The sequence below is a fragment of the Physella acuta genome, unplaced genomic scaffold (genome assembly GCF_028476545.2).
Source record: "Physella acuta isolate Inbredline_101_S28 unplaced genomic scaffold, ASM2847654v3 ptg000867l, whole genome shotgun sequence".
NCBI lineage: Eukaryota > Metazoa > Mollusca > Gastropoda > Physidae > Physella > Physella acuta.
In genome coordinates this window covers 1-21283 of record NW_026732384.1, presented here as the reverse complement: position 1 = coordinate 21283, position 21283 = coordinate 1, and the positions used below count along the sequence as shown (strand labels likewise).

The following is a 21283-nucleotide window of genomic DNA, read 5'->3' as shown; positions in this document are numbered from 1 at the left end:
AATGTAAAAACAATTTAAAAAATCAACGTGAAAAAAAAAATTATATTAAGAAATATTTAACTAGAATATTTATATTAATTATTTTTTAAGTGAAGAATTATATAATTATGTACTGTGATTTTCAATTATTTATAAATTTTAAATGATTTTTACATTTTAGATGATTTATAAATTTTAAATTATTAATAAGAAGATGCAAGTTTATTTATTGCTGTTATTGTTGACTCAGTATCATCTATTCCCTCCATGTTCCAAGTATTCAACATAATGTATTACCTATTTATTTCTAAAATATTATTTTATGTAATCAAAGTATTTCTCTCTATGTTTGCAAACACTTCTTGCTATACAACTTTGCAGTATATGTCCAGAAAAAAAAAGCTTGAAAGAAATTTATTTCGGCTTTTTCTTTTAGTAAAAATAAATTTAGATTTAATAATTGTTTGACTTCACTTATTCTTTTAGGACTTAAATTAGTTTTAATTTGTTTTTCCACTTCTAACAAACAAAATAAAATAAATGACCCGTAATTATTATCATCATCATATATTTGATGTGTCATATTTATGGTATGTTTATAGTAAATGTTATAGAATGGTGTGGCTTAAATAGCTCTAGACTGCTAACCCGAAAGTTAAATTCAAATCCGAGTTCACATCAGTAGAATATCTCTGAGTCCACCCAACTCCTTTGGGTACCTAACTCACGTTAGGGAAAGTAAAAGTAGCTGGGTATAGTGCTGTTCACACTATCCCTTCATATGCAGAGGTCACAGAAACAGGTGAACTCTACTTCACTTGCCTCAGGACCATCAGGTTAAAAGAATGGAACTTTACTTAGAATAAGTGATGTACTGTGATAGGGCTGCAGAAATATTATTAGTAACAGTATGGCTATTTGATTAAAAAAGAAAGAAAAAACAAGTTGAAAAATGAAAATTGGTTTATTTGTTATTTACAATTTGTACAAGGAGAAAAACCAGAACAAATCCCACATACTGTTTTCAGCAATATAAAAAAAAATAATTATTTGCTATAGTTTGCAACATACACAATCCTTAGTCATCACACAGTAGAAAAAGCATAAAATAAATATTTGTCTATAACTTAGAGCTTATGTTATTGTTTTAATCTTTCAGGCATTAATAAGTCCAGTTGAATTTAAATATATACCAATGTTTGAAAAAAAACAACACCCAAACGTTAACCGAAGTATTAACTACATTGTCCTTTAAATCAATAATGCCGCTTAAGGTGAACATACTTTAAGTTTGTTGAACATTTTTGTGTATTCAATTAAAGGTTAACATACTTTAAGTTGTTGAACATTTTTATGTATGCAATTATTTTATATGACTGGTTGATTGAATAAGTCAATAACATAATAGAACAATATCTACTTCAATAGAGGCCTAATATATTATGGTGATCTTGTGAAAACTCACATTTGCGAATCTGAAAAAAATAAAAGAAAGAAAGAAAATATAAACTGTATAATAAGTGTTCAAACCCAGCAGGTATTTAGTAAATTTCAACAACAATTAGCTACAAGTATTTACTACCAAAGGCCCATGCACATTCATATACTACATGCAAAGCCTTGTCTGCATAAACAAGGAAATCAACCTCAAAGAGTGAAAATAAAACATGTAAATGTTAAATTGCTAATGTAAGTAAATAGGGTGGGTGTGGAGTATGGTGAAGAAGTGGACCACAACAGCAGAGCAAAGGAACAAACTGATGAATTGTTTATAAAATATTATATTTAAAGTTAAGGGTACTAAAGAACACTAGTAATTTAATATTAATCATTGCTCCACATTGGGAATAATATCTTAAAACATAATAATAAAAAAATACATTGGATATGTAGATAGCTTTAACAATAATCATACTGGTAAATAAAACTAAACAAAAAACAGAAAAGGATAGTTTTATAATTGATGTGGATAAAACTAACACTTGTATTCTAGGCCAATAGGGAAAAAATAATTCCGCAATATCATGCAATTGTTTGATGTTTTTGAGATGTATTTAAAAAGAAGATATTTTAAAATAAGAAACAATGCACACATGTCAAAAGCAAGCAAAAAATAAACAACATTCCCAGCACTAAGCAATGAATAGTGGTAAAAACATTATGTAGTGGTACACTAACCACTGCAGTAAAATATATATATATATCAGTAACAGTAAAAAAACAAAAGATTTTGAACTAAAAATAAAAACAAAAGTAGACATTTTAAAATCTTTAAGTACTGTAAATATACCATACATTGGCAGTTATTAAACATGAAAACTAATTTTTTTTTTCATGAGTCCAGTATTGTGCTGGTCAATGTAGAACAAACTAATTTGATTGGGTAAAAAAATCTAATTGATTTAACAAATTTTCAATACTGAAAATTTGATAACAGATTAAGGGATTAGCATATTTAGGTTTATAACCAGAAACCAGGAGAAAAAGGAGAAAACATTATATCACAGCAGGTAAGTATGAAAATAGTAATGTTAAGAGACGCAAAACAGCCGTAATAAAAAACAAAACAAATAGGAATGAAAGTTGTGAATTCACTGTGCAAGAACAACGGAAGGATATATAAAAAAAACACCAACAAATAGTTTACAGTGCGAGGGGTAATACAGCATTTAAAGAGCGAGATAAATTGCCTGTTAAAGAGCAGCCATTTTGCCTCTGAGATTCTCCAGAATGATAGACTCTGGCTTGTCACCCAGCTCAGGTGGCACATGTGCTTCATCAACAACATTGGATGCATTGTTCTGCACCAAGTCTACAGCTGGCGATGGATTGTTCAAGACAGGCGGAATTAATTTCGTACCTTGGTCCATCGCCGGGCTCAGTGCTGTAAAAATGGTGCGGGGGGGAGTTTAGTTTTTGTGTGGAAGATTAGACGTGCTGTGTTATGCCAACAGTTTGTTAGTGTCACACTAGTGGTGTTAGCTGACATGAAAGTACAAGTGCAAGATGTGGGAGGCAATGTGGTGTCATGTAACAGCAGCTGGCAGTATAAAAACTGTTACAATTGCCAAGAGTTCAAAAACTTTTTAATAAAATAGGTGAGAGTTTACAAACAGTTGCTGGCAGTTAAAAAACTGCTACACTTGGTGGCAGTTTAAAAATGTTTGTAAAAATAAGGGACAGTTTAGGAACAGTTGCTGACTGTTAAAAAACTGTTAAATCTGGTAGTAGTTTAAAAACTTTTGTAAAAATAGGGGGCAGTTTAGAAACAGTTGTTGACAGTTTAAAAACTACTTGAGTTAATGACAGTTTATAACTTGGCTATCATTAACAGAAGTGTTAAAGAGATGTTATCTTTATTTTTAGGAAAATTTTCAAAACACCAAATCAATTCATTCTTTCAAGGGTTCGTGTAAACAGATTGTTTGAAATAATAAACTTGCTAATAATTCAAAACATTATATGTATTAAAAAAACACACAGGAGCTAAATTAAGCTAGACGCTGAGTAAAGAAGGTAATTTATATTGTTTAAATATGTGATAATTACACATTGAAATTTGGTTGAAGTAAGAAGATAAATAAAAAAGTAATAAATTTGTAAATTCTTGCAATTTCTTTTTGTAAAATTAACAAACATATTAATCACTATACACTATATTGAAAATTAGATTTTTTTCATTGTTATGTTTATTGTTATATTAATTGTGTAATCATAATCCTGTTGACAATCTCAAATTGTTTCATTAATTGTAAGCAGCAATGTTTTAACAAATACTCTCATTGCAAATAATTATATGCAAGAAATATTTGATTTTAGCCTAACAAAAAATCTCATGGCGATGCAGTTAGAATGAAAATAAGGTCTATAAAATAAATTGTTAAAATTACTTTTAAGCCCAATAATACAGATAACAAAATGAATCAATAAATAACATGGACATGCTTATGACATACCAGATTTGTCAGCAATTTCTTCTTTAATACCAGCTACTGGTACCGCCATTTCTTCTTCATTGGCTACTGGCAATGGAACTAAATTCTGATTCAGGGCGTCAGAGATTTCTAGTGACAAAATAAAATACAGCAATGAATGGGATTAAATTCTGATTCAGGACATATGAGATTTCTAGTGACAAAATAAAATACAGCAATGAATGGAACTAAATTCTGATTCAGGGCGCAGAGATTTCTAGTGGCAAAATAAAATACAGCAATGAATGGAATTAAATTCTGATTCAGGACATATGAGATTTCTAGTGACAAAATAAAATAAAGCAATGAATGGAACTAAATTCTGATTCAGGGCATCATAGATTTCTAGTGACAAAATAAAATACAGCAATTAATGGAACTAAATTCTGATTCAGGGCATCATAGATTTCTAGTGACAAAATAAAATACAACAATGAATGGACTAAATTCTGATTCAGTGCATCAGAAATTTCTAGTGACAAAATAAAATACAGCAATGAATGGAATTAAATAATGATTTGGTGCACAGAATAAAATACACCAAAGTATAGAACTAATTACTGATTCAGGACATAAGAAATTTCTAACTACCTACACTAACACAGCTATCAACTACCTACACTAACACAGCTATCAACTACCTACACTAACACAGCTATCAACTACCTACACTAACACAGCTATCAACTACCTACACTAACACAGCTATCAACTACCTACACTAACACAGCTATCAACTACCTACACTAACACAGCTATCAACTACCTACACTAACACAGCTATCAACTACCTACACTAACACAGCTATCAACTACCTACAATAACACAGCTATCAACTACCTACATTAACACAGCTATCAACTACCTATAATAATACAGCTATCAACTACCTATAATAATACAGCTATTAACTACCTACACTAACACAGCTATCAACTACCTACACTAACACAGCTATCAACTACCTACACTAACACAGCAATCAACTACCTACATAAACACAGCTACCTACACTAACACAGCCATTTGATGCTCTAACTTTACAGGTCAATCAGTACTCACCCTCTACAATGGTGTGATATGCAAAATGTAAGTAGAGCAGAAACAAGAGGTGGAGAGCAGCTATGGTCCCAATGACAATGAGACGTTCTGTTTTACCTCTGGTTCTTGACATGATGATACCTGCCTGATAGGGTAACAACATAACATTCAACTGTATGGTTTATTGAGAACATAGAGAGACATGGTACATGGGCTTGGTAGGTGTCAAGATGGATATGATAAGATTAAGTCAAGATGAGCTTGATAGATTAAGTCAAGATGGATATGATAAGATTAAGTCAAGATGAGCTTGATAGATTAAGTCAAGATGGATATGATAAGATTAAGTCAAGATGAGCTTGATAGATTAAGTCAAGATGGATATGATAAGATTATGTCAAGATTTACTTGGACATAATGCGTCAAGCATCAAGACACTGCTTTTTATATAAAGAAATTGAAGGAAGTAGATACAGATAAGAAGAGGCAACTCTAAATATATAATATATGATACATTTATCATCATTCCCTTCAGTGCTCAGGACACATGGGACTTACATATATATAGGTACAGTGAAGGACCACAATGTGTTAAGTAGCTGACTAACACCTGACAGTAGAAGTAAATGTTCTGTGGACAATCTGCCCTCTCTGGTTTCACATAAAAACAGCACATACAGCTAACAGACCATATAGTGTGGAGACACCACATCACACACATACAGCTAACAGACCACACAACATATACATACCATCCTTACTGTGGAGAGACCAAACAACACATACAAACCATCATTAATGTGGACACACCACATAACCCACACAATATACACACAATCTTTAGTGTGGGTACACCATATAACCCATACATAACTGTTGTGAATGGACTTTAGTGTATTGAATAAGATTGAGAGTATGTGTGTAGTGGGATTGATAAAAGATTCTGAATGCGCGACAAAGTAAATAAGGATGTGATGTAGGAGAGTGTTGGCTGGTTGTTAGGAAAGGAGTTAAAGTCAGCCTGAGTATTGTTTTCATTGCGTGAGGTTGCGGAAGTCGTCGTCCTGTCTGTCGTCAATGTAGCCGTATGTATTGTACATAATAAAATATGGAAATATAGCAACAACATTCTGTACTCTCTATTTGATCGTCATCCTACATTGTTCGTCAACTTGCACCATAGACCCTGTCCAAAGTACTCACAGACCACACACCATATACATACCATCCTTGCTGTGGAGAGACCACATTACCCACACAACACACATAATATTTAGTTTGGATACACCACATAACTCACACATAGAACAAACAGACCACACACCATATGCATACAAACCCAAGTGTGGGTAAACCACATAACCCATTTAACACATACCATCCTTTAAGTGGAGAGAGCACCAACCCCACAACACACACAAGCCACAAATAGTGTGAAGACACCACATACTCCACACAACATACACACACATAACAGACCACACAACATACACACACAATCTTTAGTGTGGGTACACCATATAACCCATACATAACAGACCACATGACATATATACCATTCTTAGAGTGGAGAGACAACCAACACCACAATATATACAAGCCATTATTAGTGTGAAGACACCACATAACCCACACAACATACACACACAATCTTTAGTGTGGGTACACCATATAACCCATACATAGAACAAACAGACTACACACATATACATACAATCCTTGCTGTGAAGACACCACATAACCCACACAACATATACACACACAATCTTTAGTGTGGGTACACCATATAACCCATACATAAAAAACCACACACCATACACATACCATCCTTAGAGTAGAGAGACCACCAACGCCACAACACATACAAGCCATCATTAGTGTGAAGACACCACATAACAGACCACACACCATACACATACCATCCTTAGAGTGGGTACACCATATAACCCATACATAACAGACCACACACCATCTACATACCATCCTTAGAGTAGAGAGACCACCAACACCACAACACATACAAGCCATCATTAGTGTGAAGACACCACATAACAAACCACACATCATCTACATACCATCCTTAGAGTGGAGAGACCACCAACACCAGCCCACAGCAGGTAAAAAAACATGTGATCATGTGATGTGTGTATGACGGTGCCCAGAAACAACACCACACAGTGACCAAACAGGGCATATCCCTGCAGATATAAAGGCATTTCATATAAAGGGCATATCCCAGCAGACATAAAAACATTCATATAATAGGGCATATCCCTGCAGATATAAAGGCATATTCATTTAAAAGGGCATATCCATGTATATATAAAGTCATTTTCATTTAAAAGGGCATATCCCTGTATATATAAAGGTATGTTCATATAAAAGGGCATATCTCTGCAGTTATAGAGACATATTCATATAAAAGGCGATATCACAGCAGACATAAAGACATTCATATAAAAGGGCATATCCCAGCAGATATTTAAGCTCATTCAAATATCAATGCATACCAATGAAGATATTTAAGCATTTTCATTCAACAAGAAAAATCACTGCAGTTATGTGTAAGTCTATTCATACAGCAGTTTAAATCCAAGCAGACAGATAAATAAATACCTTAAGATATGGCACATCTCTTACTATAACAGCTCAGGTTCCCACCCATTTTCAGACAGCCCCCCCGCCCTTTTTTTTAATAAAAGCCAAGTGACCAGTAATACCGATAAAACAACATTTGAATACTGTGAGGGTTGGAAATGGTTAGATCTTCTGCCACCAGTTGTGAGGTTGGGGAAAAACAGCATGCACCACCAAAGGTGAGAGTGGGGGTGATGAAGATGATGAGAAGACCCAACACACAGTCCAAGTGAAAATATAATGTTCTTTATTACATTTTTACAGGATCAACTTCCTACCCAACTAATCTACACCGAACTACTACCTAACTGTATCTAGCTCTACATATGTCCGACCGTCTCTACCTAACTCTACATTTCTCTACCTAACTCTGACCGTTCTCTTTGCTAGCTAACTATCAACTGCCTCCCTAGCTCTACATATTTTAACCGTCCCTAACCGATACCTACAGACCCTCGCTCTAGTGGTCAGCTGACCGTCCCACGTGACCGGTCAGCTCCTGTACTTTCATTGATCTCTCTAACCAACTAACTATAGTCTGTTTCTGCTAACCTCTATTTACTTGACCTATCCTTGACGTAACCTTGCGTCATCACAAATACCAATATAAAATGTCTTAAAAATTACATTATAATGTAGATTCTAGAAATATTTTTTTGATTTTGAGTTGGCACCCCCCCCCCCCCCTCAAGAAAACTTGATGCATGAGAACCTTGTGTATTAGGGCTATACTCTGATATCAATTACAACAAAAAAAATAATTTGTCTGATTTCCAAAGACTAATGGATCAATGGCATTTCATATATATTATAATTTCAATAGAAAAAAAATTGCTTTGAGATACAAATTTCAAATGCAAGCGATGTTCCGGAAATAATTTTAAAAAGTTCTTACCATCATGGAGAGTATCTGCAGCAGGGTGATGCGCACGTTACACACATAGCAAACAAACCACACCACACAGGAGGCACCAAGCCAATACATGAAACACACACCAATAGCAGAGCCCATCAGAGTTCCCTCCTCCTGTACATCAAATAAAGAATCAATGATTAAAAATGATTAAAAAGATAACAATGATTTTATTTTCTTAAAAAGTTTTAATTTGTTTCTTTCATTATCTTTTTTAAAATTATTTGTTTATCACTTTTTCTAAAAATTATTTATTTCTTTTGTTATTTACAACAATATTATAACAACAAATATTAATTTTACTATTTACCTTTTTACTACGTTATTTATTTTACCAAACTACTTATATAAATCAAAAGTTGTTTTTAAACATGTGTTACAAATTAACAAGCAAAAAAAGTTCCCTTTCCAGAAGTAAAGATCCATTGGGCAGATATAGAGTTCACTAGTTTTTTAAACCACGGTATTGGATTAGCTTCCATAGCCTTTGTCCAACCAAAAACAAACTACCAGGGAGCAGTTGTTTGAGTTGTCTCTTCTATAAAAGAGTGGCTGTCCCCAGCTAACGAGCTTCATCTGCCAGAGGGTTCGAACTCAAGACTTTTTGGTTTAGCAACCATGAGCTTTACCGACTCGACCACGCCGACCCATCACATTTAAAAAAAAATATTGTTTTATCTTAGGAAATTATAATTAAATATGATGCTTGTTAACAAAAAAAAAAACAACACATTTCTATGTGGGGTGTGTTTATACCACTTTATGTTCCGCTGTCTTCATCTGGTACAGTAGAATAGCTATGAGGGTGAGAACTACCATGGTGGGGCCGTACAGCTCTTTAGGCACTTGTTGCCTCTGATCTGATGGTTTTTTGGGGATCAGAGAGTACAGCAGTCTGAAAGGTAATAGGACATTGGTTGAAACAAATGATTTGAAATGATAAACAGTTGAAAAGCTTTGTTTAGAGAAGGATGGTGGGTTGGAAGGTGGGGGAAGGGGTCACTGGACTATTTTGAAAACTGGGGTAGACCATGGTTTAAGCTTTAGTTGGTAGAAAGTGCATGAGATGTGACAAGGGGAAGTAACGGCATTACAATCGTCATAGAAAAAACTACAATGTTAGTACTGTTACATATAAATATTTGTGCAGATTAGAGTAAAGCCCCTTTTGTTTACATTATTACATTATCCTTCAGACTTTTGTCTATTTTGGTTATTTTGGAATTAAATGTAAATAAATAGTACATGCACTTCTTTAGCATAGGAACTATAGGGAGGGACCTGACATAGATCAAAGTTAGCACTTTGAGATTAGTTAGTGTATATAAGGTAGGGTGGGAAAGCTTGGGGGTCCATTCTCTCACAGCCAGCCAAAGGGTACTTATGTTGTGTTTCAAGGAGAATTAAAGAAGATAAAATCACAGACTTTGTGTTCTCTTGAGTTTGGTTATAAAAGTGTTGTCAATTTCCCACCTTAAGCTCACATTGCAACATACACAATTTAGCCTGTGCCCCCCCCCCCCCCCCCCCTCCCACATCTTCCTAGCAGTTTTAATTGCTCAGTTCATTTTTTATACTATGTTTTAATGTTTGAAATATAAATGCATTACATATTCTAAATATAGTCTAAATACAACTTAAACTACAGATACTTTAATGCTTCAAATATTACCTCATCTGTACTTCTTTAGGCTCTACATCAAAGTAAGGACGCAGCACGTCAATATTCCCGTACAGTGTCCAAGCCCTTTTAGCACCCTGTGTTCCAGCTTGCCACACCTATAAAAATTTACCTTAAAGCTTACAAACCTTGTCATTCGTGACTAATAATTTCACAGTAATTTGTATACTTAGAACTAATGCAAAAGATTAATGACATTTTTTAAAAGCTTATGCAGTGTCATCAAAATAAAAATGATAATAAAAACTTAATAAAAATTCTTAAAATAATGCATTTCTAAAGTTTGAAAGCATACATGTAATATATATGTTTAAAGTGTAAGGCTACTCTTACTTTTCTAGCCACAATGTTAACCAATATAATGAATTTTTTAGTATGGTAGTACTGTGTATAATAGTTATATAGAAGCAAAATGTTCATGAAATTAACAAAGGATATAAGCAAACTAAAGCAAGTAGTTTGTTCAAAATGCAGCTAACAATAATTATCTCTGTACAGAAACTGTAACCCACCATCTGTGTGACGTTTTCTCCCATCCTTTGTCGTATATCATCAACAAATGTTTTGTTAGCCTTCCCTCCAGCGCCTTGATTGTCTTGTCTCATGGCTGATGAAAAAAAATAATACAAAACTTATAATTATGTATTCAGCATTAAATCTTAAACTATTGCACCGCAACGGAAAATGGGGACGAAGTATTCAAGTGGTTGAGTGTGTGAATGCTAAACCAAATGCCTCGAGTGGATCGCAGGCAAGAGTGTCTATAGGATGTTCCTGAGTCCACTGACTCCTGTTAGGGAAAGTAAAGTCGACTTGGTCTAGTGCTGACCACACCATCCCTTCATTTATTATGGTCAAAAAACAGAGTAACTCTGCTCCATCTGCTGTAAGGATTGTTAGGTCTGAAAGTGGAACTTAACAACAGAAAAGTATGCACAAAAAATTAAATTTTTTACAGTAATCATCTCACAATTAATATCTAGATTAATAGCAAATATATTTTTAAAAATAATCAAAAACTTATTTTTAAAATAATTAGTATCCAACAAGTGTTTTGTATGGAGAGACTGCTCTAAAAAAATAATGAATCCAACAAATACTGTGAAAGTTGTTGTCATAGTCAGAAGTGTCACTGTTCCCATCATCCATCATTTCCATTTCCTCCATGTCCATATCCAGAACAGCTGATCTGGCAGCCCCAGATTTAGTCTGGTAGCAAAAAAAAAAAATAATTCAAGTAGACCACATCAAATTCCCCTCATAAATTTAACAATTGGGTATTATAACCATGATTATCAAACCAATGAAAAATTAGCTCTTTCATGATTTGACGGTCAGGCAAACAAAGCAGATTTTACTACTGGAAACAACCCGAAATCAGGCGAAATCCTAGAGTTCAAATCAGGTTCAAGTCAGTGGTACGACCCCGAGTCCACTCAACTCTGATGGGTACCTAACTCATTGTAAGGGAAGTAAAGGTGGTTGGGCATAGTGCTGACCACAATACTATACCATTCCTTCATATGCCGAGATCAAGAAACATGAACTCTACTTCATTCATATGCCGAATGGATCACTACTAGGTCTATACAGTCTATAGACTATCCTTTTTGCATCTAAGAATATTAACCCAGAACAGCTGCTGCTCATTTTTTTTGTAAATCAGTAGAATCTAGATTTTAGATCTAAGTATTCTTCATTCACACTGTTACAGTGACTGTGCTGCGCAGTCTTCAGATCAGAATCAGTCCGACTGAGTCTGTCAATTTCTCTTCTGAGTTGTTAACTTGTTAATGTTATGCCTCCTGCTTTATCCTAAAACGGTCATAAGTCTTGAATCTTTCCCCGCTGTCATTCACATAATAAGAAAGTGTATTTCTCAAAAAAAAAATGTCTGTAAAATAAACGTATGACCGACAATTTAAATGAAATTAACTTCTAGATCTACCTGAGACTCCGTTTGCCACAAGTCAGCCATGTCAACAAATCCTAGGTTTCGATTAGGTCATACTAAAATACAAGGACAACCGAAAACTTTCAATGTATCATTTCTACTCGAAACTTGACTAAAGTAGAGCTCACAAATATTTTTCTCCGGAGGAAGGGAAGGGTGGGGGTGGGGGGTCGGGCTGGCTTACGTTTTTTTCTACATACATTTTCTAAATAAATAATTTTTTTTTTTCTTTTCGTCTGAGTGTGGAATTGGTGTGAGTTCTCCAAGAATTGAGATGGGGGGGGGGGGGGGGGGGGTTGGCTCTGACGGGATTCATTATAGGATAGGCTTTAGCATGGCATGTGAGCATTTAAAAAAAAGAAATAATACAGCAATCAGCAGTCTGTACTAATAAAGTTATGGGACGGAGTGGTCTAGCGGTAGAGAGCTGGACTGCTAACCCGTAAGTATCGAGTTTGAATCCGGGTTCAAATCAGTAGACCGTCCATGAGTCCACCCAACTCTGATGGGTACCTAATTTACGTAAGGGAAAGTGAAGGCGGCTGGGCATATTGCTGACCACACTATCTCTTCATATGCCGAGGTCACAGAAACAAGTGAACTCTACTTCACTTGCCCCATAGACCGTCAGGTTTGAAAAGGGAACTTTACTTACAAAATAATATCATAAATTTAGCTAATTAATTATAAAACAAAAACCGTGATATTTTTTTTAGGTTTTATTTAGTTCGCAACTTCTGTTTGTTTGTGTGCTTGTTTGTTTGTGGGTTTGTGGCAAAAGATTTTATGAAAATTTTATTTTCCTATTTTCAGTGCATTTAAAATTGCTTGTATGCTATTAAGGATTTTTTTATATTAGTTTTTTGATAAGTGTCGTTTGAACACATATAACGGGTAGATAATTGTTTTATTCTGAGTAACTAGCTTTTATTGAGTTATATCCCTTTCACCATTTGTAGCTATGGCGGCGAGTCAATGTATAAATGTAAATAAATAAATAAATAAAACGAGCCGGCCCGCGGCATAACATACACCGCTATTTAGTTGTTGTTTTTCTACTTTTCAGTAATTCAAAATTTGTGAATTCGACAGTACCAACGCTGCCACTGAAAATATTTCTTTAAAACACTATAAGTAGCTCGTTAAGGACCATAACCCCCCCCCCCCCTTTTCCTCCCCCCCCTCCCCCCCCCCCTACGTTTAAAATCGTTGGCTCTGCTTGTAAACATTTAGAGTAAACACAGCTCACTAAAACCATGTAGGGGTGGGGAGGTAGGGAGCGCGTTTACAGCTTGTTTTCTAGTCGCGTTTGCAGCTTGTTTTCTAGCGGCTCCCAGAAGAGAATTATATATATAGATAATATATATATAGCCTTTATATATATATATATATATATATATATATATATATATATATATATATATATATATATATATATATATATATATACATATATATATATATATATATATATATATATATATATATATATAGGCTATATAGAAATCAGCTTTACGTTCACCTCCTTTTTTTTACTTTTTTTTTTTAAAACTACATTTCATCAGAAGAGATATTAATTATTACCAGTGTGCAGTTATTACTCTGTGTGTATATACACTTTCGTATATGTCAAAGTTATTGATGAATTAAAGTTCTCTGCACTTGCGGGCCATCTTGACTCATAATAACGCGCTCTTTAAGTTGTGTGCTTGTTGGTTTTCTTTACATGTATAGATCCATTTTTTTTTCTCGAAAAGGTGAAGGCTTCATCTCTAGAATTTACATTGAAAATAAAATTAAATTAAAAAAAAAGCTTTTTCGAACCCCTATACTCAAAAGTTTTGCAAATCATTTATTTACACAACTATTTGAAATCTTAAGTTAACAAGCATCTTTTAAATAAGAAGCATATAATGAGATAGTGTTACTTTTCTCCTTTATTCATTCTTTTGCATTGTACTGAACATGAAGAAGTCTCATCAGAGATTAAGAACAAATCTTGGTGAACTTTTTTTTTTACTACCAAGACAATTTGAACGAATTTATTCAATTTATCTTTAAATATATAAGTTTAGCTAGTGCCACATCCAACATTTCAATAAGGCGATTACTTTTACCTTGGCCTGTATAACTAGTCTTTCTCTCCATCTAAGCTTGCTTTCGCTCCTAGCCTAAACAATAGCTTTAAAAGTACTCTCGACCCAGTACACTCGCCCTAAAAAGCTTTTTTTCAGTGGCCGAACAGCTCAAATAGAATTCTCAAGTGGTCAATACCCAATAAAGACCGATAATTCAATAAAGCCTTCTATAATATTCTAGCGCAGCCGTGAACTAAAACACGGGGTTGTCGTTCCTGTTGTTTGTAAACAACGGAACACGAGAGTTATTCATAGATCTAGTATTTGTTTCGTTTGTCATTTTGGGTTTGGTTTTTCACTTGTTTGTATACAGAGTATAACTATAATGGAAACATTGCAATCGTGCTAAAATAAAGTTCAATTTTAGCAGTTTTAGCCGTTTTACACCTCTCTACTTTATCGTATACAGAGTGTAGTGGATTTATTTTAATCGTACCAAAAATTGTTATTAACGTGGCTTTAAAGCTACTTTAATACTAATTACGCATTGAAAAGGAAACAAAATAAACCGGGAGTGATCTCCCCTAAACTTTCTCGAATATCCTTATATAAAACAAAAGGGGATGGGAACTCCATTTTAAATATTTTAAAATAAAATAAAATCTCGTAGAAAAAAGAATTGCACACCAAGTGAACGCCAAATAAAATGTGCATAATAGTGTGCATTATTATAAGAACTTTATAAATTTACATTAGTTTTTTGAGAAATCGGAAATAGCGTAAATTACTACTTCCGGTCAACGGAAATGACTTAAAATTTGACAGATGGTAGAGAATTAGATCGTTTACTTACATGTGAAATTTCATTTATCTATCTGAAACAGTAATCAAGTTATAGGCTTTTGAAAAATTCGAAGTAGAAAAAGTACCACTTCCGTTTATCGGAAATCGCTCAAAAGTTTATACGGATCTACGATTGTGATAAAATGCTTATATATGAAATGTCATCAACTTAGCTGTAACGGTACTCAAGTTATCGTGTTTACAGACACACACACACACACACACATACACACACAGACATACGGACTAGATTGCAAAATTATGTTTTTCCGACACAGTGTGGTGTAAAAAGTCGAGATTTGCAAAAATCTCGATTTTTTTTTAATGCACGATTACAAGACTTTCTCTATACTTCGTATATAGTATTTAGTGATTCAATTAAAAAAAAAATAAACTGTACACTTTAGTCAGTACATAATGTTTAATTAAAACTTAACTTTTAAAATTAAAATCGTTGTAACAATAGTAACATTACCTTACGACACGAGGAACAAAATTGAAAAAATTAAGGATCACTAAATTAATTTTTTTTTGGTGTTAAATTAATTTCTAAGGAGAACCAGTGTAGTAAACGCTTGTCAAGGGTATTAATCTTTATTTAAAAAAAATACAACTTATAAAAAGCTAATGTGCTCATAGTTTTAATTAACGTAAGATTTTAAGTAGGTTATTAATAAAATTTATAATCTTAACAAGGTTCCAAAATTGTTTTTTTTTTGCCTAATTCTTTGCAGTATAGAATATAAATTGACAACGTTACATTGTGTTTTCAAGAGTGTCTTTTAACTACTTGGTTATTTTAGCCATTAAGACTTAAGTTATTTCCCTTGAATAGAGTATAGACAGCGGATGTATGGTAATCATGAACACACATCAAATACATTTTTAGTATTAAAAATTTCGACTTGAACGGAAAAACAAGGTTTTGCAATTTTGTCCCTTTGTCTATGCGATTTAAAGTTCGAAAACTTCTACTTGACCGTTTTCTTCAGTTTTCACGTTGGTCAAGACTTAAAGTCATTGCATAGAATGTGACTTAATTAGATACTTAGTTAATTTTTTGAATTAATCAGTTTCTTTTATAAAGAGCATGCGTTCCTCTCGTATAGGAGGTACCCATTGTTTGATTTATTTGAGCTGAAATTCGCAATTAATTTGTCTACGCGATTCTATTATATATATATATATATATATATATATATATATATATATATATATATATATATATATATATATATATGTGTGTGTGTGTGTGTGTGTGTGTCTTACTGCATTAACATCATAGCAACGCAACTGCTCCAATGTTGTGAAAAAGAAAATGGTATATTAAAATATTATTTCCTACTTGTCGAGTGGTCGAGCAGAAAAGTGGTTGAGCATACGGCTGCCAACCCATGTTGTTAGGCGTTCGGCTCCCGTGCTCTAGTGGGTTACGTTCGTGAGACGTCATATCGTTGAGTCAGTGTGTGAAAGTTAACAATAAACAAATCAACAATACGTACCATACTATTATGCCATTTAAAACATGTTATCGGTGTGATTTTTTTTTTTTACATACAGACGGTATGTTTATGCGTGCACTATATGAACGTGTTTTAAAACTGTAAATGAGGGTACAAATTACAACATACATACAATCTTTCAAAATACAGCATGTACATTTGAAGTTTTTCACAATAAAGAGTACCCATTGTCCATGTAAAAGTGTACATATTGGCATTTTAAAAGTGTACACATGTTGTGCATGTACACACTGTGCCCCTGTAGACTTGTAGGCCACTTACAAGACATTTCTTTGTATTTTCTTGTGTAGAAAACTTTGCTGTGTGTTACTTTAATCCCACGTGACCACGTGACCTTATGTTTATTTATAAACAAAACCACCCGCTTGACATTGTAACTCGATATGTGGATTACTTCCCCTTGCGATAACGTGACATTCTTGCCCTTGTCACGTGATGCACAAGTGAACATCACTCACCAACGTAAACAACCGTCCTGCCTTTGTTTACATTTTTTATGCCAGATTTTTCTAGGAATGCATTCCTAGAAAAATCTATCGATTTTATTTTTTTTTCTGCCAGTACTGTTGTTGGAATTAAAGATTGGGATTTGTGATTGTGAGTATGGTAGTACCGATCGCTATCAATACTCTTTCGAAAATATGTGTCAGAGTTTCTTCCAGGCATATCTTCGGGGGGGGGGGGGGGGGAGCGAGCCGAGAAAGTCTACCGCCCCCACCCCCCGAACAAAATGGAATTTATATAGAAAACATATACTTTTACCAGCCAGTGGACCATCAAGTTCAAAAAAGGAAACATCACTTTTATCTTATTCTAACTGGATCTATAGATCAACCCACTTGCACTTTACAGCATCACCACTTTGTATTTTTAAAACCAGCACCACCAAAAGAGCAACCAGTAAAGACCACAAACCAGATTATCCCTATGGGTGATCATGCCCTGCTCTGTTAATCATCGGTCCTATCGATCTATTTTTATTGGCGACCTCGGGACCTTGACGTCCCACTTAAGCTCCGCTTCCCGAACTAAGAGCGCCCCATTACGCCGGACTATATCGTTAGCGCATTGATTTCCTTTGTGTCTGGACTACATATGCGATGACTGCGACAAAACGTTACGGCGAACAGGCTAGCTCCTTTATCGTTGTTTCTTATGCTTTGGTTTTCTACATCAAAAGCGAACGGGTTCAGTAACCTTAGGCGAGACATGCCGGGTGAAAAGAAAAGTTTTTGTATATTCAATTCCAATGTACGATATAGGGGTCATTCGTATATGACGTCAAGCTTTTTTGACGATTCCCCCCCCCCTCCCCTCCCGTCCGTCACAATGACGTTACATATCGGCCTACAACACCCCACCCCTAGTTTAATTTTTTTTTTAAAACACCGATTTGTTTTTCTAAAACATTGACCAAGCTCGGCCAATATAGAGTATTGTAATCAATTTCTGTTACAATTTATTACACTTTATTTATCTAAAAAGCGAAAAAAAAGCTGAAAAGTCAGTTTCTAACATTACTCTTTCAAAATATAAAAGTAAGACATCACATCTGAAACCCTGCCCCCCTCCGCCCCCCTCCCCCCCGCTCCCCTCATCGCACATGTAATGTAATGATGTACACACATAAACAATGCTATCTATGCTGTTAAAAGGGAAAAAAAAAATCATAAATTATCTACAGTATACGTTTTATTCAAAGAAATAAACTTGTATTTCAAGAGTAAAGTTAAATTTATATGTTTGTGGTTGCTAACAATTTCCTCCTTAGACCGATTTTCTTAAAAAAAAAATAAATAATAAAATAAAAAAAACAACTTCAAATTTGGCATGTGGGTCAAGAATATATGAAAAAGGGAAGTTTGAGAAGTGTAATGTTTGTGTGTTCGTTTGATCACAACGTTTTGTTTTCTGTATTTATTGTATTGATTTTGAAGATTTTTACTTCGCTGTTATTTTTCATTATATAATTCATTTTATTACCATATTTTCTAAATATATGCCTATCTTTTAAACATTAATTAATTAACTTGGAGTAAAATAAACGCATTAAAATAATTTCTCAGTTTCGAATTTACCTTAAAATGTGTATCAAAATTTTTGTAATTAACGCCATTTATGTAAAGTGTGGAAAAACCCCCTCCTATATGTTTTCTCTCCTTCAACTGTTGTATGTCCCTGATACACACAGTGATTTGTCCAAGCACCTCTCGCGGGGGGGGGGGGGGTGATGTGTCCATCCCGGAAGAAATAAAATTAAAAAAAACCAACAACATAGATTTAATAGATAATATATACTTTAACCAGTGTCCAACCCTCACCCCCGGAAATTCAATCTCAAGCCCCCCCCCCCCCACCCCCCCTCCCCCACTCCAACCCGGAGAAAAAACACTTGATACGTATATGAGATATCAAAGAACATTTCATTTGGAACATTTAAATAAAAGTTTTCCACGGAGTTATTTAATTTATTTGTATTTTTTTTCTCTGTCTTTCTCCCTCTGTAACTAACACACACACACACACACTCTCTCTCTCTCTCTCTCTGTTATCCACCTCTCCACATTATCCTCCCTCCCTCTCTTAATTCCCTCCCGTGGAAGAAGAATAGACGAAAGGTGAACAACATTTTGCTCGGCCGGTCAATACGCCAGAGAAAAAAGTTTAATCATGTAAACAAATTTGTCCAGGCCGGCTTAGCACTAGAGGGGTGGGATTTCTGAACACAACAATGGCGGCTACTTGACTGCCTTTTTAAAGTGCTTCTTTCATTTTCCTTAAGTTTTAATTACAGGGTTTTACAAGGTCGCCTGGTGAAAATTTAAATTAAAAAAAACTTAAAATAAAAGTATCCAATCTTGGTGCTGTAAGATTTTTAGTAGGGTTTCTTTCAGACATGTTTCTCCGTTGGGAAAATGTGGGTCAATGCACTTATATAATTCTTTATTAATCATACACTTTTTAAATTTTGTCCGGGTAGTGGGTGAGGGGGGGGGGGGTCAGCGGATATATTCGTGGGTGTTGTGGGGGGTGATGGGGGGGGGGGGGGAGGGAACGGAGGCGTCCCCTTAGGGGGGGGAGGGAACGGAGGCGTCCCCTTAACGAAAAGATACCTGAAAGAAACTGTTGTTTAGTATACTTCCATCTAGGGCATTCTAGGCCCTTATTTTAAATTTTACTTTTAGTTAAAAATGTAAACAACCAAGCAACTAAGGAATAACACACGCACACACATACAAGCGCATGTATTCGTAGACACGCACAGGCACGCGCACACATATAAAAAGTTAAGATTCCTTCTTGCATTGGGCAGAAGTAGAGTTCATATTTCTTGACCTCGGCAAATGAAGTGATAATGTGGTCAGCACTATGCCCATCCGCCTTTACTTACCCTGACATGAGTTAGGTACCCATCTGAGCTTGAATGACTCGGGGACGTTCTACTGACTTGAACGCGAGACTCTCGATTTAGCAGTCTGGAGCTCTACCGCTTGGCCAAGTCATCCCACCACACACATATAGGCTGTATCTAAACAAAGTATGTCATATTCTAAAAAATAGCAGTCTTGCAGCTGTCATAGTAAAATGCTTTATTTATATAAAAGTATGAAGTTTTCTATGAACAACAACAGTTTATTTTTAGTAACATCGAGTGCCGTTAGCTATCTAGTTCTCTACCGCTTGGCCAAGCCGTCCCACCATAAATATATATATACGAGAAAAATGGCCCGTTGAGGAAGGATACACCGGGCGCTAGGTTGATAGTGCTGTCTCTTTTCTCTAAACAAAAACCACCCCCCCACACACACCACCACCCCCACCCCCACCCACACCCCCACCCACACCACCCCAACCCCCCACCCCCCCCACACACCACCCCCCCCACACACCACCCCCCCCCACCCCCCACCCCTACACACACCACCCCCACACACACACCCACCCCCCACCCCCCCACCCCCCCACCCCCCCCTTCAAAAAAAAACATGTCTACCGTCCCATTCAACGAAATATAATTATATACTTTTTCCAGTGTCCGCCCCCTCCCCGAAAATTCTACACCCGCCCCCGAAATTTTCAAGTACCCTCACCCCTCTCCGGGGAGGAAAAAGTCTAAATTAAAACCACCCCCCCCACTCACCCCCCACCCCCCCCCCCCCACACACACACACCACCCCCCCCCCCCCAAAAAAAGCATGTCTACCGTCCCATTCAACAAAATATAATTATATACTTTTTCCAGTGTCCGCCCCCTCCCCGAAAATTCTACCCCCGCCCCCGAAAATTTCAAGTACCCCCCACCCCTCTCCGGGGAGGAAAAAGTCTAAATTAAAACCACCCCCCCACTCACCCCCCCATCCCCCCCCCCACACACACCCCCCTCCCCCCACCCCCCACCCACAACCCCCCCCCCCCCCTAAAAAAACATGTCTACCGTCCCATTCAACGAAATATAATTATATACTTTTTCCAGTGTCCGCCCCTCCCCGAAAATTCTACCCCCGCCCCCGAAAATTTCAAGTACCCCCACCCCTCTCCGGGGAGGAAAAAGTCTAAATTAAAACCACCCCCCCCACTCAACCCCCCCCCCCCACCCCCACCCCCCCTCAGACGTTCTTACGCGGGGGTGGGGCTTCGCCCCTACCCGAAGAATTGTAT

General features: G+C 35.7%; 1 protein-coding gene across 2 annotated transcripts; it reads right to left on the bottom strand.

The window, feature by feature from the left end:
- Window positions 1-924: 924 nt before the first annotated feature.
- Window positions 925-12242, bottom strand: LOC131952347 (protein YIPF3-like). Of its 2 annotated transcripts, XM_059314963.1 has the most exons (11): window positions 12175-12242; window positions 11327-11435; window positions 10739-10833; window positions 10218-10324; window positions 9302-9440; window positions 8528-8659; window positions 7071-7193; window positions 5017-5140; window positions 3936-4043; window positions 2670-2863; window positions 925-1454 (listed from the first exon to the last, which is right to left on the bottom strand). In XM_059314963.1, the coding sequence occupies exons 1-10, from the start codon at window positions 12202-12204 to the stop codon at window positions 2673-2675; spliced, it is 1158 nt and encodes a 385-aa protein (XP_059170946.1). In that variant the 5' UTR covers window positions 12205-12242; the 3' UTR covers window positions 925-1454; window positions 2670-2672. The 2 variants fall into 2 exon arrangements, with proteins under 2 accessions (XP_059170946.1, XP_059170947.1); XM_059314964.1 differs by lacking the exon at window positions 2670-2863.
- Between the last annotated feature and the right edge of the window lie 9041 nt (window positions 12243-21283).